Source organism: Macrosteles quadrilineatus, unplaced genomic scaffold (assembly GCF_028750875.1).
Source record: "Macrosteles quadrilineatus isolate MER2022 unplaced genomic scaffold, UCM_ALF_1.0 Scaffold_2__2_contigs__length_208266976, whole genome shotgun sequence".
Lineage (NCBI taxonomy): Eukaryota > Metazoa > Arthropoda > Insecta > Hemiptera > Cicadellidae > Macrosteles > Macrosteles quadrilineatus.
The window spans coordinates 195,456,211-195,476,455 of NW_026542595.1; the positions used below are offsets into that span (position 1 = coordinate 195,456,211).

Consider the following 20,245-nt stretch of genomic DNA (forward strand, 5'->3'; position numbering starts at 1 on the left):
CTTTAGCAAAACCAAGGCCACACCAAAAAAACAGGCCGTAGGCCTTAATGCTCGTCAAGCATGACGTCGACGTCACGATAGAAGACGGCAATGACGTAATGTTTGCCGTTTGTGATCAGCTGCTTGTTTTAATCTTTCCTTGGAAAATAAATAAATAAATACCTACGTCATTGCCGTCTTCTATCGTGACTTCTTTGGGCTGACTGGACTCGCCACCAGATGATTTCTACAAAAATCTACTCATTGATTTGGTTTTTTTTCTTCCTCTTCCAAATTCGCCTTACGCTTTCTATAAGTGCCAGACGGTTTCTTTTTTTCTGCCATTGTTTTCATAGTATCGGCTCGCAAGAGGTTTTACCATTGGCTATATATACCTACTCATTTATTCAGTTTATACTTTCTTCTTATTTAATGCGCTAATTATAAATTAAATTTAAAACACTCGTAATCATTCGCTTATCAACAATCATGAATCATCAAAACAATGCCAATACGACACCGATACGGTATAGGCCTACGTATACAACTAAAAGAGTGCAATACAACGTAATGCTCTGCTCTAGGATCAGAGGCAGAAGGGAGTGAAAGAAAGGAGAAGTTTCTTGTTGTGACAAGTGGCGTGGTTACTTGTGAGCGAGTCGTGAAATGAAACCTACAGGTGCCGCGCTGGCGCTACGCTGCCGACTGCCGAGCGTCTGCGTAAGCTCACTTCAAATCGAAACTGCAAATGGCATTGAGTCCTTGAGTTGTAGTGCTGTACAAATATACAAATTTTTAAAGTGCTGTTGGTACAAACAGAATAAATGCCTTTATTGTGGTGCTTTGAATACTTGAACTCTGGGCAAAAATAAACAAAATTAAATTACGTTGTTCACGTAAAAAAAATGTTCCGTTGGCACCACGGCGCCACTTTTTCGTGGCGCCATATGCGGCCGCGTAGTTCGCGTATGGGTTAAACCGGCCCTGTTAACACCTTGTATATTTAGTTGTATAAGAAGTTTGAAATTATCTTTGAAGTAAAACAAATTTTGGATAATAATATATGTGGTGGTTTTGAGAAACATCAATCATATTAGAAAGGTGTCTGTCCTCAAAAATAAATAATTAATTTACTAAAATAACTTCACATGAAATAATGTGTCGTAGCTTTACAATAATACTCCACTCGTTGGAAAAAGGTTTTAGTTATTTAATATTTATTTTCACAATACAAGGATAGTCAGGTGAACTTTCTTCAACACTGCTAAAACATCTAGCGAGCAGCAATCCTGAAAATCTTAGATTAATATCAATAGGTTATTGCCTTCTGTTTTGCTTTTTAATCTTATTCCTCGACATAACTTTTAAAAAGATTGACACTGACACACAAGGTTTTTTTCTCAGAGATTAGTTACTTCCTCAAGTGATAAGCAGACATGAGAACTGTGCACACTTGTTGTTGTTGCACACTTGTTGTTGTTGGTGCACACTTGTTCCTGACAACCTGGAGTTGTAACAGTGATGAAGACGACTGAGTAGATGGGAGGAGGCAAAATTAAAAGATGCACCATATAAACGAGGCATAAGAAGAGTCTTGAATCCTATTTAACTGTCGAAGCCGCCTCATTCAGAGCTGCTCTAGGTTTGAGCTTGCTAAAGCAGCAAACCTTCCTTACTTATGATCCACTGCCACAAGAAATCTTGAATTCCATTCGCTTGTTGCAAACTCCTACGCATCCAATCTGCCTTAATGAATTTATGATCGATTCACTTTGACCCGAAAACGGCCAGGTTATTCAGACCAACCAGGATAGACATTCCTCGTCACCTCTAGCTGGCAATCCGTAACACCATCGCCCAGGATGGAGTACTGCCTAACATCCAGGCTATCCTAGTGCCCAAAAAGACCGAGAAGAAAGCTAAGTCACAAGTCATAATATATTAACTTATGCTGAAAGTTATCAAATCATTTTGATGCTATGTAAGCTAAGGATCTTGGGGATATTCTGTTGTCGATAATTCTGACGATCCTGACATTGTTGATATTTTGCTCTCTAAGGAAGCAGATTCTGTCAGCCACAACCAGGCTCTCGACAACCGGTTCTAGACACATCTGGAGTACTGTGATTACTTCCACCAGTGGTAACTTGTCTTGGTGCAGCTCCCATCTGTAAAAGTAGGAAAATAGCTCAACCATTGATATATACTTCTAGCCTATATAACAATTCATTGAGTATTTTATTGTTTCCTTTCCCTTTTAACTCGTCGTTTAGTACACATTAACTTGTGAAGAAAACTCACATACAATGAATTAGTAAAATGTAATTTATATCATAAGACAGCAGTAATGTAGTATGGTAACATTGATTTTTACTTACAGACATAAAAGTTCGCTGTGTATTTTCTCATTTTCTATTGCAAAATCAGTCATTTGATCTTCATCTCTCATCTCACTGCGGCTAAGTATTTCACTAATGTAATTAGAAAAATTTTGGTCTTTCAGCAAACTCTTCCTTGCCAATCTTCTAAAATTCTTCTTAAATGAGGCATTTTCTGAAAAAGACAACTAAATACAACAAATTTATTGTGCGCATCAGTTTTGTAGGCATGCCAATCTTTCTTAGATTTAAATGTTTGTTGTCTCCAACTTGGGGAAGCAAACACTTTTTTTCACCAATGAAAAGTTGAGACAATGTCAAGATTAAAGTCAACCATTTTCAGTCCAACCACGGATCTAAAATCAAACCAAACATCATACTTTATAGGCATACTTGAACGTTGTATCAAATGTATATTGTTATTTCTGAGTTAGGAGGCAGATTAAGTAATGAAATTAATGAAATGAAATGAAAATCGTCGTCCATCCGATTGTAAGTATTTTTATGCAATCCTATTTAACCACATCTGTTTGGATATTTTGATTTTATTTTGGCTACCTAATGAATATTTTACACTGTTTGAATTCTGTAACCTTCTATTTCAATAAAGACAAAAAATACTTAGAATACAACATGTATAGGCCTACCTAAATTTAAATTTTGTAATACCATTTAGTGATAGTTTTTCTTATTTACCACAAATACCATAAATATTACCATAACTGTGATTTTTCTTATTTTATGTCTTGTAGTGCCAATGGAATTTTTTAAATTTTTAAGGTGTTTTATATCATCCGAACCATGGTCTTGCTAAAGTCGACCTTTTGTTACATAGCAGCCAATAAATGATAGCGAAACAACAACCTTGTCTAAAACCGACTCATCAATATTTCAATTAAGGGGACAAAGGACAGGATAAGCAGGCTTGCATTAAGAATTGTAGGCATCCCACTTCACTTAAGTAACACAGAAGGAAATACAAAAGAAATGCCAGTGGGTTCAACATATTCAGTGGTACTTTTGTATCATAGATTCACAAGAATTTAATGTAATTCTCAATGTTGAGAAAGGGGCCAGTGGCTTCAAAATTTTCAGTGTTCCTTTTGTGTTTTCTTATGTAGTGAAGTTGGATGTCTACAATTCTTAAGGTAAGTCTGTTTTCCTTTCCTTTGTCTTCTTAATTCTCAGGCAATAAGCCCTTTCTAATCAAACCTTATCAATATTTCAATTAGGTATGTTTGAATATAACCACTTAACAAAAGTTTATCTATTGAATTATTCCTATTACATAAAAACTATAGAACACTATAAAAATTCATGTTTATAAATGGTCACAAAAACATTTCCTCAATACAGATTATTGTTGTTAGTGTCTAAACTACAGACATGTTGCACTGAAAACTCACAAACGATTTTATGGAAAATATTTTTTTAAACAGTTAACATTTCTTTGATATGTCTGGGATTGAACTGGTCCCTGATGCATTAAAGACACAATCGCTGACCACTAGGCTAACTATACAACCTTCAAAGCTTGCACTTTTTTAAGTTTAGTTGTATTAACTCACCTTTTTGAGCATACAACTCAACAACGGCTCTGGCGAGAACGTTGAATGAATGTTGCCGATGATCTGCCGCACTCCAACTCATCCAGCTGGAGTTTGTCCCTTGGCTTGCAAGCCGCAGAAGTGAACGGCAAATAAAATTCTCTCCCTCAGCACAAGCTTTAGCAAGCGACTGGCTCTGAGGAATGTTGTGGAATTTCTCAACTCCTGATTCTACTTCAACATTAGAATCAAGAGCCATCTTGTGATAGCAACACGGAATCATTACCAGAGCTGAAACTTCTGGGAGGTTCAGAAACATCTTTAAACCAGAAACTGCCAAGTCACCACAAGCGTGTAGACCGATCATGCACACCTAAAAGGAAAAGAAAATATTTAATAAATTGTCTTTATCTAATACTTTTTTTGTTTCTTGTTAGGTGTTACCAAAAGCTTAAAAGTTGAGCTTCAACCACCAGGATAATGCTGCTAAACACCATTAATAATTGGCCAATTTTTAATCCAGCCTCTAAATCAGGAGTCCTGCACTCTTACTCTCATTAATACGGACTAGTGGTATGATACAGAAAGGCATAATGTTGGCTAATAAAATTGCTCGTTGGAATCAACTATCTGATCTTACACATTGTCCAAATAAGATTCTGTATCTTTAGTGTGTTGCCTGGATGAGAGGATTTTTAGTTAATAGTTTAAGTGTAAAATAATAATGAAACCATGCATATGATGGTGGTGATGGTGGGCCTCAATCACAAACAATTAGGTAAACTCTGATAAGTTGCACACAGAGCTGACCGAGACATTATTTTAACCCTCAATCTACAGTCCTGAAACCTGAACAACTTACCTTCCCATTGCCTTCAGCCACTTCTTCATATCTACATTTTGTAAAATTTTCTTTCTGGTTAAAATTATTTTTATCTTCATTGTCTTCATAATTTGACATAGTCCTATGTCCCTTGTACGGTGTAATTAAAGTTTTTACCAAAGCATTTCTCAACTCTGGTATTGAATTTTCACAAATATTGAGGTTAATGTAACTTATCTTCATTGCTATTTCACTAGGAAATATCTTGTCTTTAAGGGTTGTTGCAAAATTAACAAGTTTTTCCTGAGATTCAACACCTAAAATCTTGTATCCTTGGAGAAGTAATAGACGGTTAACATAGCCCTGAAATAAAAACATTTATAACATTACAAACTAATCGTTCGTGACATTTTTTCATAAAATTAGCCGTTTTTTGGTAAATTTATGTTTAAAAAATTAAAATGGCCACCATTTTGAAATTTTAAGTTGAATTAAGATGATTTTTTTTCTTAAAATTTGTCTTTTCTACCTTAACCTACATACCGGTACTAAGTTTTATAAAGATCCGTAAAAAAAATTCAAAAATAAAAATGTTTATGTCAAAAATATAAAATGGCGGATATCTGGTTTACAAAGCAATCAAAAAAATGTTGTTCTTGATTTTCTCTTTATTTTGACCCATGGAACCGATTCCCGGAGTTTGGCTGTTTACTTACGGGACACCCTGTATATTTAACATCAATTTAAGATGTTTATCACCAGTTATAAAATTATAAAATCCTATATATTTTGGTCTAAGAACCTTCAGTGAAATACTGGCTTTCATTTAAGCTATTAGTTATTCAAATCGGACGAGTTTCAAGGTGAACGGAAGGTAAACAACCAACATAAAAACTACTTTTCATACGGTTTTTCTGTGATTAAAAATTAATAGCTCCAGTATCGTTTATGTTTTTTACATGTTTTAGATTTAAAATAATCAGTAAATTATATATAGGCTCTAATTTGAGCTAATAATCATTTTAATCAGTTAAGTTCAAGATACTGTAAGTTATTACTCATTCAAAAATACGGTAATAAATTTTTATCATTTCTCGGATATGATGATTATTTCAATGCTCATAGTATGCGCTAGTGTCTAAAATTCAATTTTCTTCCTTATTTTTTGTTGCTGACTAAGTTGATGGACCATAACATTTGCTATATCTCACAATCAGACATTTCATTACTGGTACTGTAGTTTGACTTGGAGAAAAAGTGTGTGTGTATTTTACAGAAATTTGTTGATTTAGATCAGCACACTCTGTCGGTGGCTCACATCAACTACGATGATTTTGGTTAAAAAAACTGACAACAACTTAAACATGGGAATGGAAAGTCTAGTTGTATCAATAGTTAAAGATATTACTAAAGTCATAAGTCTAACAGAGCAAAGTAAAAATGTCATACCAATCCTGATCCAAGATCCACAATGTTACTGATTCCTAAAGCTTTGCATTCATTATGGACAAACGCAGACATCAACTGAACTTCTTGTTTCTTTTTCTGGCTCATTCCCTTCCATATTTCTTTAGGCACTGACTGTAGCCAATCATCAGAACAAGATGGAAGATTTAAGGGCAAACCAGCCAACTCAGGTAGAGTTAGTTCCTTGCAATTTCTTATGAAGTTTTGGAGAGTCCTCGGTGAACTGTCCTGTTTTAAAAGATTTTTAAAGTCATTAAACTTAATATTACAGTATTAAATCATAAGCTAGGCCAGCAAAATTCTGTTAACATTTTCACTACTAATCGTCAACAACTATATTTGATGCCAGACTTTAGGTCAATGGACTAACCTGGGGGCCAGATTTGCCATTTGAACCAAGCTTTACTGAATTAAACATACCCACAGACCGATCTCTTCCATTCATTTTTCTGATCAATTAGGGTAGGCCTATAAATAATGTAATTTGCAATAAATTGAAATAAAAATTCTATCCACTAACATATTTTTTAACTAGTTTTTTTTCTACTGTAGATGACATTGGTCCATCACTTAAACTTGTGGTACTTTTTTTGTAGGTAGGTATCGGTGTCGCTATTCATTACTAGTAACTTAGGTCGATCTTTATCCATGATATGAAACACAAAAAAGGTTAAACTTAGGCTACTGTATTACACACAACTCACTTGAAGTAGACTGGATCAACTAAAATGCATCGATACCTGTATAAATTTGTGAGTAAAAAATAATTCTGCCAGTTGTATGAAAAAAAAAATCACCAACGTGGAAACCAGAGCCAACGGCTATGCCGTAGAGAAATTTAAAAAAAAATAAAGAAAATAGCAAATAGGCCTATTTAGGGGCTATTCCATTAGACCAACAACTAACAAACAAGTTGTTGTTACATTTGTAGCAAACCATCAAGTGTAGGCTAAACTTAGCCTATTCATGTTGGCTTCAAACATTTGTTCAAAAAATTGTCTATATGAAAAAAGGCTTTGCTAATTAGCCATTTTGATTATTTTGATTTGAAAAGGTTTAACTTAACTTATGTTATCGATTTCTCTAAATAGAATGGGAAGTTTAGCCTATTGAAAAGTTGTAATTTTGTAAAAATTTATGGCTTAAGTTATCGTGAATTTTGAAAGTCTTACAGGTGGGATGTACAGATTGTTTGATTGTCTAGTTGTGTGGTTATGTATTGAGTGACATTTCGGCCCAGTATATGCAATGTTTTGTTTAAGTTAACGACATCGGTCCAGTGTTTTAGCAGCTATGAATTGCAAATGTAACTTAGGCCTAAGTTACATAAGTTATGGTTTTCAGAGTCGAGCATGTAGGCCTAGAAAGACCTTAATGCTAAAATGCAAGAAAGGATAACGCTTAACGCAAAAATATACAAGAATGAGCATAAGCCTACCTTTATAAAACCTAGTGGTACTTCATTCAACTCCTCGATAGACAAATCTAAAATATGTCCTTTCCATTCATTGGGTATTTTAGAGAAAACATCTTGGGTAAGTAGGTTGGTGACAGGGGTTTTGTAAATCCACGAAAATTCTTGAAGAAATTGGGAGACATTTCTAAAATATTCTGAAAACTCTTGTGTATGTATAAGTAGTGACATTGTGGAATATGTCGCTAAATGTAAATCACTTGGGTTAAAATAAAAACAACAGGATATATGCCTAGCCCAACATCCATAACTACAGTTCACTTCAATTAAGCCTAATACAGTATAATGTTTAAGTTAAAAAGATAAATTAACTAAACCTATGTATTATTACACTTGAGGGGATTAGGCTAAGCTAAGAAGGCCCTAACCCCCTAACTAAGTGTAATTGTTTAATTTGATTTCACAAACAAAACAAAAACATAACCTCAACTCAAATAATATAACAGAAACAAAACATTCCCTATTTTCATTTTCATTTTACGTACGTTGCTAAATTTAAAACCATGAAGCTGCAGTTTCTTACACGGCAGCCTTTGTGTCTGTTAAGCGGAAAGCGTGTGGTTTTATACCTATACAGGGTGGCTGAAAAGTAGTTTACACCCCCCTTAACTTTTCAACCATTTGAGATATTTGAAATCTGTTTGCGGCAACCTTCTTAAATATGAGAGGCTACCAATAACTATGGTCAATTTTGGTCAAGCTAAAAATGATTAAGACAATGGTTATTAAAAGTAATTTTGAACTGCCATTTTGTTATTAATGGTCCGATTTCTATTTTCTTTATATGTTTTTTCAAGACCTGCAAAATGATACTAAACTCGACTATAATACTTGCTATTTGAAAATTTTGAGCTACCTCCTACCCCCACTAGGTACCCCTAAGGGCGAAATTTTCAAAACTGACCATAACCATGCGTAGCCCTTCATATCCAAACAATAAGTTGTCGTAAACAGGTTTCAAATATCTCAAATAGTTAAAAAGTTAAAGGTGCAAGTTAATTTTTGCCACCCTCATGGTTAATTGGATTTGAACGTTTTATGGAGCCATTTTGTTATTAGTGGGCCGACTTTGGGTTTCTTTATGTCAATTTTTATGTTTCGTCAAGCCCTGTAAAATTACACCAAATCGACTTTACTTGTCGTTTGAAAATGCTGAGCTATCCCCTACCCCCACTACTCCTAATGGCAATATTTTCAAAATTGACCATAATTTTTGTAGCCCCTCATATCTAAGAAGGCTGCCACAAACAGATTTCAAAAATACAGTATGTCAAATGGTTAAAAAGTTAAGGGGGGTGTAATTTATTTTCAGCCTCCCTGTATAGCATAGCTTATAATCGGGAATTTGTTCCATAGCTTACAATAAACACTTACAATGGCTTACAATCTTGAAAATGCGGCATACCTAGGTATAGTCCGCGCGCGATAACTTTGCACTTGGGATGTTCCGTGTGAATTTTGTATCGGCAACGTCGCACCGCCGAGGCGAGCGCCCGCTTCTTGTCGCTTTGGCTCGATATGTGACAGGTATAGGATGGGGTAGCGAGCCCTGCAGCGTTGCCAAGTTGTGCAAGTCCCAAATGAAAAGTTATCGCGCGCGGAGTATAGCTTATAACATAGACAAAAAATAGGTACTCCTAAGTATCTGATCAATCATATTTTGTAGATTCAAAAGAAATCCTGCAGTACAGTAATGATGAAATTGAAAAACAGTTATTACACTACAATTATTTTTTTGGACTGGCATTTTAAAATTCAATTGAAAAATAACGATAATAATTATCTGTTTTATATTTGCTTATAGCGAATTTCCCATTTAGGGAATAGAGTATTACTGCAGGTCTCATATTATGGTAAGACCTAGACCCAGGACCGATGATTAACTTTTTCGTTTTAAGGTCCCCAGTAGCCATTGGCACGGCCACCTTACTACAGGTTGCGGCCTTGTAGAATTGGCAACGTCACACACTAACACTTTATTAATTTAATTTTAAAATTATGAACATAAATTTATTAAAATATCTATCTATACTATTATAAAAAAGAGGTGGTTGCTGTATGTGTGTATGGGAAAAGTAAACTCGAAAAATACTGGTCGGATTGGGCTGAAATTTGGCATGATGATAGCTCACATTCCCGATTAACATATAGGCATATTCTTATTTCAAAAATCCTTTCGGGCTCCACCCCAGTGGCTCTGGAGTTTCCCATGTTAACCTTATGAGAAATGGAATTATTGAATCTTAACAGCTGTTTCAATTAAACAAGTTGGTTCTGTTCTATGATGTTCAATAGCATTAAAGTTACAAGGATTACCAACAGGGTGCAGCACTATTATTTCTTTTACATTATGACAACAGCTAATTTGCAACCAAAAGGTGAGTGAGCGTAGCGAACGAAATTCAACCTGAAGGCGAGTTAGCGTAGCGAACGAGCTAACCTGAAGGCAAGTGAGCGCAGCGAACGAGCTCCAACCTAAAGGTGAGTGAGCGTAGCGAACGAGCTCCAACCTAAAGGTGAGTGAGCGTAGCGAACAAACTTCAACCAGGACGTGATTGAGCCATGCGAACGAGATAATCTTGAAAATTAAGAAGTTAAACGGGGCAAAGCCCGCGGGTTACAGCTAGTAATATATAAAATTACTACTACTTATTTAATCAACGTTAAAATGATTGATATTGAAAAGTATTTCAATTATAATATCAGCAACGTTATTGACTTTAATCAGCGCTTAGTGGGAGTAAAAGGAAACCGCTTTTAGGAAATGAAATGCATGAAGGTTATGGAAATGAAACAGAACAGTCTTCTATTGGGCATTGGGGCATTGGGCTATTCTTCTTTTCTACTTGCTTTCATTTTGCTACTTGTTGATTGTTGTCAGAAATATGTAAACATTTGGTGATTTATTTAGTTTTGGTTTGTTTTACTGTTCTGTAAGTCATGTTATAAGTTTAAAGAATCATATACATTTTAAGGTAGTAATTTTACTTTATAAATATTCCGTTTTTTTACCTCGCTAAGGTTAGGCCTACTTTACTTATGCCTTTGTACCAGTCTTCTCAGATCCAAGTTAGGCCTAGGCTATTTATAGCTTAGTTCTGTTTGTCTTGTACTGTAATGCAATTTAGAATTATTTAACCATCTAATAACATACTGTTTTAATGTTTTTGAATTTTAATTGTGACTATGATAATAGGCTCTATTTATCTGCCTGTTTTAATAGTTTGGATTTCTCGGGTAAACGAGCATACCTAAGCTAGTCTCTTTCGTTTACTCTTTGCAGTCATCAGATCAGTCATTACATTAAGTTAGGCTGCACTTTAGTTTACGTTCTACACTCATTCGAATGAATATTGAATAATATTTAGGCCTAACTTAAGTTTATTGCCTATAGGCCTAGGCCTATTCGATATCGATATAATGAATGTAGTAGGGACGTAAACTAAAGTGCCTTAAGTTGGTGAAGCTTGGGCCAATGCAACTTTGATATAGGTCCTAGGCTACAACTCCATCGATTTAGCCTTCTACAAATTTCTAACCAAAAACTAGGCCTATCGGTAATTTAGGGTCTAGGCTTACCCTATTTAAAGTAGGCCTATCAATTTATGATTAGGCCCATGCTACTGTACTTATGGTAGTCACGTAGGCCTAGTCCTATATTTATAGGCTAATGGTTTAATTCTTCATTCTCAAAGTTTTGACTTTAAGCCTAACTTACTGGTAATTTAATTGACTGTAACGAAAGTTGAGTTAAGTAATGTTATGAATTGTGAGATGAATCCTTTTAATATAAGTTATTTAGATCTAAGTTATATGCTAAGTTATATTTATAAGTTATGCTCCCTACATTTAGTCTTAAGTTAGTAAGAAAAAGCATACTGCACGGTTATTTAAATTGAGCTTTAAGTTATCTAAAGATCTAAAGAAATTAAGTTGAAATTTCATCTCACTAAAAGAGTAGCCCCTACCTAGAGAAGTTAAGACCAAATAAGTTAAAGGCCTATCTAAAGGGTTTGCCAAGTGCCTTACTTAGTGGTAGGCCTATACTTCCCTTCCTGTCAAAGGTGGGGATTTGGTCATAAGTTAACTTAACCCTTCCCGGACTGGCGAAATCGTGACGTGGAACGGGAAAAAATTCTCTTTCTCGTCCTGGCTGAAATTCGAAGTGAACGCTTTTTCAAGTTCGTCGTCGTTTCGATAATTAATTTGTCTCGTAACGCCGTAAGCTCTGAAGGTTTGAATTTCTAGTTCGGTGCATCATGTGCGCGTAAAATCGTTTTAGAGGATTATTCTTTTGTTGTTTGGTAAGTTGTGAAATAAACCATTTAGCCTAGGTTTTCGTACATTAAGTTAGTTTACCAGTTTTTAGTTGGTATAACTTTGCTGAAGTTTGCAGGCTTGGCCTGACTCCCAGAACTAGCCATACGTTTTAACCAACCAATTTAGTAAAATATTGTGGTTGTTGACTTACTTTCCGAATTAACGTTTCATAGCCTGTAGGCTATTGGGACTTTCTTTTTTAAGTTTTTAAATCTTCTTCAAATTCGTCGAAGTCCCTAAGTTTGTCCCAGCAGACAGGTTTCTGCTAGACTAGTTTTGCTTAAGTTGACCACGTGAGTAAGTACAAGTTTTAGTTTTAGTTTTCGTTTTAAGCTCAAGGAGCAGTTTTATTTTTCGTTTCTATTTTTCTCGTTTCGTTTCTCACCAGGACAACTTAAGCCAGCTTGTGTTTTTTTCGTAAATTCAGACTCTATGGGACTTGGGGTAGGCAAGGCCTATCTTAAGCTAACCTTTGTCTACTTCAGTTCAACTCTTGTACATTAACTCCGTAGGTAAGCGGGATGACTACTTAGTTTACTTACTTGTCTAGTTAAGTAGCTAAGTAGAGTGTCAAGTAGTTATTGCCCACAGAGTCACGTCAAAATTATTGATTCCCCACACTCCCCTGACTAGAGTGGTGATTAAAAGTGTGGTGTCTGGTAATCCGCTACGTTCGTCCCAAGCTCCGATAACCAAGGCTATCAAATTGAGGCTATCCTAATCACTATCGACTCCTGGGAAAATCCCGGCAACCCGACTCGTGCGATTCCTGGGACTTCGTTTATCGTACAGGTGGCGTAATTTCCCACGTTTAGGCCTAGTCTTCAGGAAAATTACGTCACATGACTTATAACTGTAGCTTATTCCCTGTAACTTATGGGGATTTCGCTTGAAGGTCCACGTTAGATAACTTAGTATCTATCATGACCAAAGTTTGGACCGATACCTTTCAAATTGTAAAAAATGCCATTTGCTCAGAAACGCACACAAAAAATAAAAAATTAAATAATTGCTATAACCCAAGATCTGGGACCAGTTACTGTAAGGTACGGTATTCAAACCAAAAAAATGTTTTTCCCTACATCAATGAAAGAGTTATATATTTTGTTTATTTTTTTAGATTATTAAGCACACAACTCAGCCTCAAGAGGTTAAAATGGCAGAAAGTTACCTAAGTTGTTCAGAAGACCAACCCAGAGATCTCACTGTTAAGACTGCCAAAAAAATGAAACCTATCCCTCCTCCATTGAACCTTTCTGCCGAAGAGAGGGAGAAAATGCCATTATCCATGCTCAAAGAGTTTGCTATCATCGCTACAAGTCCAAAGAGCCCACTGATGCAGAAACATCTGCCATTTAGGAAAAGGTACCTGTAGCCTATTAAAACATTAAGAATAGGCCTAGGCTATAGTCCTACTCCATGAAAATTCAGTATTCAATTATATTAGGTTACCTACAGCAATGAAACAAATTTAAAGTCTTCACAATATTTACTCTTAATGAATGTTGTTTTACAAACTAAATATGTAAACATCAATTGAGAATCTATGTACTATTCTTACACATGTCCACTTTAGTTCTTGTAGTTTTAAGTTCTACTTTGTGGAACAGTATCACTAAAGCTTAAGAATGATTTGTAGTTGAACAGGGGACCTAGTCCGAAATATGTACCTATACAGTCCACTATTCTGTTTTTTGTCAGTTTTTTGAGATAAGCTTTTAATGCCTTATTTGGCCTATAATTTCCATCAGCCAGTTGTTTTAGTATTAGACTTTAAATAAATATTGTTTCAGAGCGCACAGCATACCTGTTAACCTGGCCAAAGCAGACGCTGAAGTGACGATTATTCCTCCGATAGCAGAGGAAAACACTGTCTCTACCTCGGAAAGCACTGTTCCTTCGTCACCTAGTATAAAATACTGCGCTGAACAAACAACAAGTGTCGTCTCTCCAGCCGTCTCTGGCCTACGATCTCATTTAGAACCGATCTCACATGATCTCACAGACAGCTTCGTCCTTGATCTCTCTACAAACGGTTCGGTGTTGCTAAGTCCTGCGCCTTCCTCGCTCGGAAGCAGCAGAGAAGAGTTGGCAGACTCCAGACTGGTTCACAGGTTTGGCTCTTGGAAGTGTCCGTGGCCGTCGCCCGTTTGGCATTGTTTCCAGTCAGGTGAGATTATTTTTCGTCTAACCTAGGCTACTGTTTTAATCTCTTTCCATAAACAGGTATAAATCAGGCTGTTGTCAGCCATTGGTTTTATTTAGTAGCACACATTTATAAGGTTAAATGTTTAAAATACTTTGGGAAGTTGATTGAAAAATTAAACTAGGTAGGCCAATGAGGTAACAAAAATTAAACAAGCTACAATTGAAGCAATACCTGCACACAGAGTAACTCTAAAATAACTATGTTATCTGTTCGATTCAAAGTCAAGTTTTGCTGATACGGACCAAACTGTGCTCAGAGTAGCGAAAATTCAAATGAGAGGAATTCTGCCATTGTCATTTGACTCTGAAGCGTTTTAAATATCTTTTGTTAAACATATTTTTGTGAAGCTCAGTAAAACACTCATGACTCAGTAGAATTTTATTTCCAGCATGTTAATCATGTTTGGCAGGTGTAAGAGTAAAAGTGGGAGGCTGTTGGCGACTCGTGGAACAGATGCCATCCTTTCCCAACGACTGGTCGGGAGAGCTGCTAGTGGAGCGAGTCACTCCCTCCCCTACTCCCCAGGTGGTCTGTTGCTCCCTCTCGTCCTACGGCGAGGTCATTGCAGAAGTCACCCCTTGCCACCCCTTCCTTGTCAAGGATCGTGGGTGGGTTGCCGTCTGCCCAGACAGTTTCCAGAAGCGCTACGGACTCAAGTGCCTGCCGCTGCAGCCGGGTGATGTAATACTGCATCCTCTCCTCCCATCGTCTCTCCCATTACCACTCCCCTCGCCTGACATCTGCGAGAGGATAAAGAGGTTAGATTGAAAATAAGCTCTGGCTTTTGATAACATATGATTTTCACATATTGATTACCTACTGTCAACAATATACCAATCTGACCTAGTATACCTTTTTTCATAGTCATAGTCATAGTCAAGAATCTTTATTCATAATATACATAGTTGTACATGAATAGTGTCAAATAAGTTAAAACTAATGCTTAAAACTATGATATCGCCATTTTCAATTCGTCTAAAGAGTACAAGGACAGGTCCATTAAATATTCCTTGAGACGTTTTTTAAAAATGTTGGGTTTTTGTTCTGTTTTAATTTTTAAAGGAATAAATTTTAAAAATTCATGTCCTGCATTGACAGTCTTTTTTTTTGAAGAGCTCTAATTTGTGTTTTCCAATTACAAAATTATTTTTGTTACGTGTATTGTAGTTATGATTATTTTCTTTAATTGGTGGAATAAAATTTTTGTTTTTGACAAACATAATACATTCAAGAACATACAAACCATAAACAGTGAGGATCCTTAGACGTTTAAAGTGTTCTTTTGCAGAATCATCTTTGTTCATTTTTAACATAGCTCTGATTGATTGCTTCTGTATTGTCAAAATTTGGTCTAGATTCGAATTTGAGGTGGCTCCATATACACATATGCCATAAGATATATGGGATTGAATATGGGAAAAATAGATCATTTTTAAAACATCAACACTGCATAGTTTTGACATTTTTCTAATCGCACAAAGACCAGAATTTATTTTATTGATAACAAGTTTACAATGTTTGTCCCAAGACAAGTTGCTGTCCAATGTCAGGCCAAGGAACCTTACGGCTTCTGTTATTTCAATTGGTTGGTTATTTATTTATTTTGACATGTATGAGATTGTCATTGTCAAATAGGCTGATACAAATAAGACTAGCCCAAGTAAATTTTTACACTTTCACACATAATCACTTTCGCCTAGTCAGTTTCAATAGGCACAGTGTTCCCTGATTAAATAATGTAAACAACCCATTTGATCAGTTGTGTTTAAGGAAAGGCACTAGGCCAGGGTTGTGATCCCTTAGAACAAAGGGATAGCAGCCTGTGTACATTAGAAAAATACCAGGTAGTCCAAAGTGCATAGATATGATACAGAAAACACATTATAATCTTTTGTCTTCTGGGGCGCTTAGTCAAGTGAAGCCCTTTGTGCATACACTTCCAAAAGTCTTTCAGAGAAAAAAATGTATTTTGGTTTTCAGATTCTTCTTTATGTAGGCCTAAAGTATGGCCTACCTGGGATTTTTTTTTAGTTTTATGTAGCTGAGTGGTTATAGTGCTGGCCTTTAAACTGATAGAGAGTGAATGCTGAAAAACAACGCTGCTTTTATGTCCATATTAAAATATGTCCACAACATATTTTATTTACAATAACATAGGCTACATATTTTACAGTGACAATAAAGTGATTATGTGTAACGTCTATATATTTTCATTTAAATATAGGATAAGTTTAATCAAATAATGAAATAACTCTTGTTTTACCTACAATTAGGCCTAAATGTCTAAGAAAATTGTGACTTACTCTTTCATCTCTATCCAGCCAAGCCCCAGAAAGGTTTTAACATTTCTTCTTTTACTTAGCCTATTACAATTTCAACGTTCTAAGAGTTTAATCTATTCAGATTCAGTTTTCCAACCATGGAAGAGCCTCAACCTCAGTCTCCGGCGTTTCTACTCTCACCTCCGACGACTCCAACACGTAAAACTCAGGAGTCGGACAAACCCAAGCGGCCGATGAATGCCTTCATGCTGTTTGCAAAACGTTACCGGTTGGAGCTCATTCAAACTAACCCAGGAAAAGATAACAGGTGAGATATAGTTATTTTTTGTGTTTTCTGTCCCCCCTGTAATTAAGAATATTGGTGTTTCTTGTTGGTCTGTCTTGTGAATAGAGTTCGATCCCCATCATATGCACAAACATGTAAATGGTTTGAATTTGCCTATAACTGTTGGAGTAGCCTATATAGGAACTCACTCACTCACTCCCATGGCCATTTAGGATTTGGCTGCATCAACAACTGCTCTCCATCTTTCTCTATCTCCTGTCTCTTCCACTTCTGCCCCCACGTCTCTGACGTCTTTGGAGACACTATCCCACCATCTCTTCTTGGGCCTTCCTAATGGTCCTCTTTTCCCTTCTGGCTTTCCTATGCTTGCTTCTTTTAATAGTGAACCTTGTTCTCTCCGTAGTGCATGTCCTGTCCACCTTATTCTCCTTGCTTTCACGTGTGCTACTACATCATAATCATTATACAAAACTTATTCCTTATCGACCTATTATGCCTTTTCCTCACAAACATGATCAATAATGAAATGTATAACTAAATTTAAATGTTCAACAAGGCCAATATGTAGCCTAATATTTTTGTTTTATTCACTAGCGCTTTTGGAAACTGTGTTTCCATTGTCAGGCTGTGTTTACACTAGTAAAAAAAGTGAATATTTACCTACTTAATAATAAATTAATTTTAAATAATGTTAAAACCGATGAGGTATAGGATACCGTATTGGAAAAATATATAAATAATAGTTTTAGAAAAAATAAATCTTTTGAACTTTGGATATATTTTCCAAAAGCGCTGGTGAATAAAATAAATTATTACATATTGGCCTTGTTGAACATTTAAATTTAGTTGAGTTATACATTTCATTTTTGAATGCCAAAATAAGTTAAACATGATCAAGTTAAAAATTTGTCAGTTATGCTTGTTTAAATTGAAATGTCAAACCAAAGATAAACATTGTGAGTTTTTACATCCTACCATGGAGACCAATCAATATTTACTTTTGAAAACCTCACCTCAAAACTTTGGACATCCATGGGTCGAAGCCCGGGGGAACTCAGGGTGAATAGGCTTAAGGCCGGTGACACACTATCCGGTTTCGCCGGTCCGGTTTAAACGGGACCCGTTTGGCGGGATGATTCAAACTCATGGGTTTTAATGGGAGCTGTCACATTGATGCGGTTGTGCAATGAAAATGGTGTACCCAATTAACGCCTACGTAAGGTTTTTGCAACAAACCACTTGCTTCAAGAGCACAGACAAATTTCACTTTAGACAACATCGTAATGTTGTCGCTATCAACAGTGCACTGCATGTGATGCTCGCGCTCTTTACACAAAATATGTTGCTGTAGAACGGGACAAGTGTGACAGGGCAATGTCAATGCAATAAAAACCCATCCTGCTAAACCGGATAGTGTGTCACCGGCCTAAGACATTCCTAGATATATGGACCATCTTTGTGTGTAATTTCGGCTATATTGCCTTTTAGTAATTTGGTCGTGACAGCTGCACAGACAAATAGACGGACAGACAAACAGGCACCACCTCAACTTATAATATTGATGTCACTTAATTTTATCTTCCTCAAGCCAAACAGTTTCTGAGATGAGTATGATCATGGAATGAATACTTAATGTAGGCCTAGTGATAATAAATGTCTGAACTTAATCAAATTAAATTAATGAATTGAAATAATGCACCCAAACAGACTTTAGCTGAGATGGTTGAGATATCTTTTCCCGCATCCTCAGACACAATGTGATTGAAATCTTTGGAGACACTTTCAATCGCAATATCCAGAGAATAACAACTCGGTTTGGTTCAATTTTCTGACTGTAGCTTGATTTTTCAAGCCTTTAGGCTAGGCTCCAAACTTGAGTTTCTCAGGCCAAGACACAAGATGATAAGTTATTATTATAAACGAGGAGCTAAACTCACCGTGTTTACAGGGCCATCAGTGTAATATTGGGCGAGGCGTGGAGGATGCTTCCTCAAGAGGAGAGAGACAAGTATATTCAAGGTGCTCGAGATCTCTCAGAAGAGCAGAAACTGCTCTACCCGGATTGTTGGAAGAGGAAACGCTCCCATTCCACCAGTTAATCTACCAATGTGTAAAAAGTTCAACTGTTGTTCAGGTTCACGCTTTATCTCGCATTATTTTTCCTCGTCGCTTTTGCACGGCTATATATAATAGGAAGTGATGCTTTTATTTTGATAATTACCTAGTTTTAAGCGTTAACATTGATTGTTGTGCAATGTGGTTAATATTGGTATTGTTTAGCTCGCTAAATTTTCAAAACGTTGAATTGCAACTGAGTGTTTTAATTTGATCGTGGTTGACTTTTTAAAGTGAAAGAAACTTACCATAAAATATTTTACTCATCTTTACAAGCTCAAAGCTGTTCACATTAAATATTAAATTACTAATCTCTATTTTAACCGTAGCATATTGATTGACTTAAGTCAAAATAATCGTCTTAATCCTGGTTTTTTAGATGGTATACTTTTTTATGGTAAGCAAAGATCAATTGATTCTTGTTTGTAAATGATCTCAATGACCTTTCTAATGTTCTCATGGTCTAATAGACCAAAAATATAGTTTAGATTTATTACGACTGCCAGTTTTTGTCACTTGAAGTGTGTTTTTAAATTCACAAAGTGGTACAGCAACAAGAACATAGGTGAAAGATCTCATTAAAATGTTAATTTATGTAGTCAAAACACAAATTTGATTAATTTAAACACCTAGCAAAGGTTTAACATTAAAATAACAAATGTTATGTATCACTGAAGTGGTGTATTAGTACATTTTCCGCTGCGGGGCCCACCATTGTCGAAGAAAGATAGATCGTGTACCACACTGTCCTGCTCCACTACACCACTGCTTATCAGAAGAATCATAGTGTATTTTCAGTGTATAAACTCGCTTGGCTCAAATATTCAAGCCATCACAGTATCACAGATAATTAGCATTTAATTTTGTGCCAAAGTTGAGAAGTTTTTATACTGAATGCTTTAAAAATTTTAACTTAACATTAATTTTTATTTTTATTCTATACATTTTTGTCTTTTAAAATGTTTTACTTATTTTAAAATTATTTAATAGAAAAGCATTATAAATATACTACCAGTATCATCATTTTACTAAGAGTTTTCAAATAAGTAGGGTGTTTTATAAGAGTAAAATAATTTATAGGTAAATTTAAAGTTTGGGAAAGCCTGCAGATGTTTTACAGTCAAAAACTTAACTGAAAACATTCCTGATTGCCTGAAATATCTAGACAAGGTAAATAATATGTTAGTTATTGATATTATTGTACAGATTTTATATATTTTATATTTTCAGTTTTAACGCTAAGTAGTAGGTAGAATTTAGGCTTACTTGAAATAATTAGTGAATGGTAAAATTCATTTTTTGTATGTTATAACCTTGTAAAGAATGTGATTGTGCAATTTTGATGTAAATGTTATTGACAAAGTT

At 35.6% G+C, this 20,245-nt stretch overlaps 2 protein-coding genes across 2 annotated transcripts; one reads left to right on the plus strand and one right to left on the minus strand.

Annotated features, from left to right (window-relative positions):
- Positions 1-454: 454 nt before the first annotated feature.
- LOC128987136 (methyltransferase-like protein 25B) lies at positions 455-8,058 on the minus strand. The gene is made up of 6 exons (XM_054407857.1): positions 7,633-8,058; positions 6,177-6,422; positions 4,767-5,090; positions 3,926-4,277; positions 2,358-2,532; positions 455-2,147 (listed from the first exon to the last, which is right to left on the minus strand). Exons 1-6 carry the CDS (start codon positions 7,837-7,839, stop codon positions 1,946-1,948), a joined length of 1,506 nt encoding a protein of 501 aa, XP_054263832.1. The 5' UTR covers positions 7,840-8,058; the 3' UTR covers positions 455-1,945.
- Positions 8,059-10,491: 2,433 nt separating this feature from the next.
- On the plus strand, positions 10,492-19,775 carry LOC128986935 (HMG box-containing protein 1-like). Its single transcript, XM_054407552.1, has 6 exons — positions 10,492-10,601; positions 13,109-13,353; positions 13,782-14,158; positions 14,607-14,955; positions 16,601-16,786; positions 18,714-19,775. The coding sequence occupies exons 2-6, from the start codon at positions 13,145-13,147 to the stop codon at positions 18,862-18,864; spliced, it is 1,272 nt and encodes a 423-aa protein (XP_054263527.1). The 5' UTR covers positions 10,492-10,601; positions 13,109-13,144; the 3' UTR covers positions 18,865-19,775.
- Positions 19,776-20,245: the final 470 nt, after the last annotated feature.

Excerpts from the sequence above, each read along its gene's own strand:
- LOC128987136 (XM_054407857.1), bottom strand. The coding sequence starts at position 7,839 with ATGTCACTACTTATACATACACAAGAGTTTTCAGAATATTTTAGAAAT. Across the intron at positions 5,091-6,176 it reads TGGATCTTGGATCAGGATTG|GGCTATGTTAACCGTCTATT; the intron begins GTATGACATTTT and ends TTTTTATTTCAG. Across the intron at positions 2,148-2,357 it reads CACAGCGAACTTTTATGTCT|ATGGGAGCTGCACCAAGACA; the intron begins GTAAGTAAAAAT and ends CTACTTTTACAG.
- LOC128986935 (XM_054407552.1), top strand. The coding sequence starts at position 13,145 with ATGGCAGAAAGTTACCTAAGTTGTTCAGAAGACCAACCCAGAGATCTC. Across the intron at positions 14,956-16,600 it reads ATCTGCGAGAGGATAAAGAG|ATTCAGTTTTCCAACCATGG; the intron begins GTTAGATTGAAA and ends TAATCTATTCAG. Across the intron at positions 16,787-18,713 it reads AACCCAGGAAAAGATAACAG|GGCCATCAGTGTAATATTGG; the intron begins GTGAGATATAGT and ends CCGTGTTTACAG.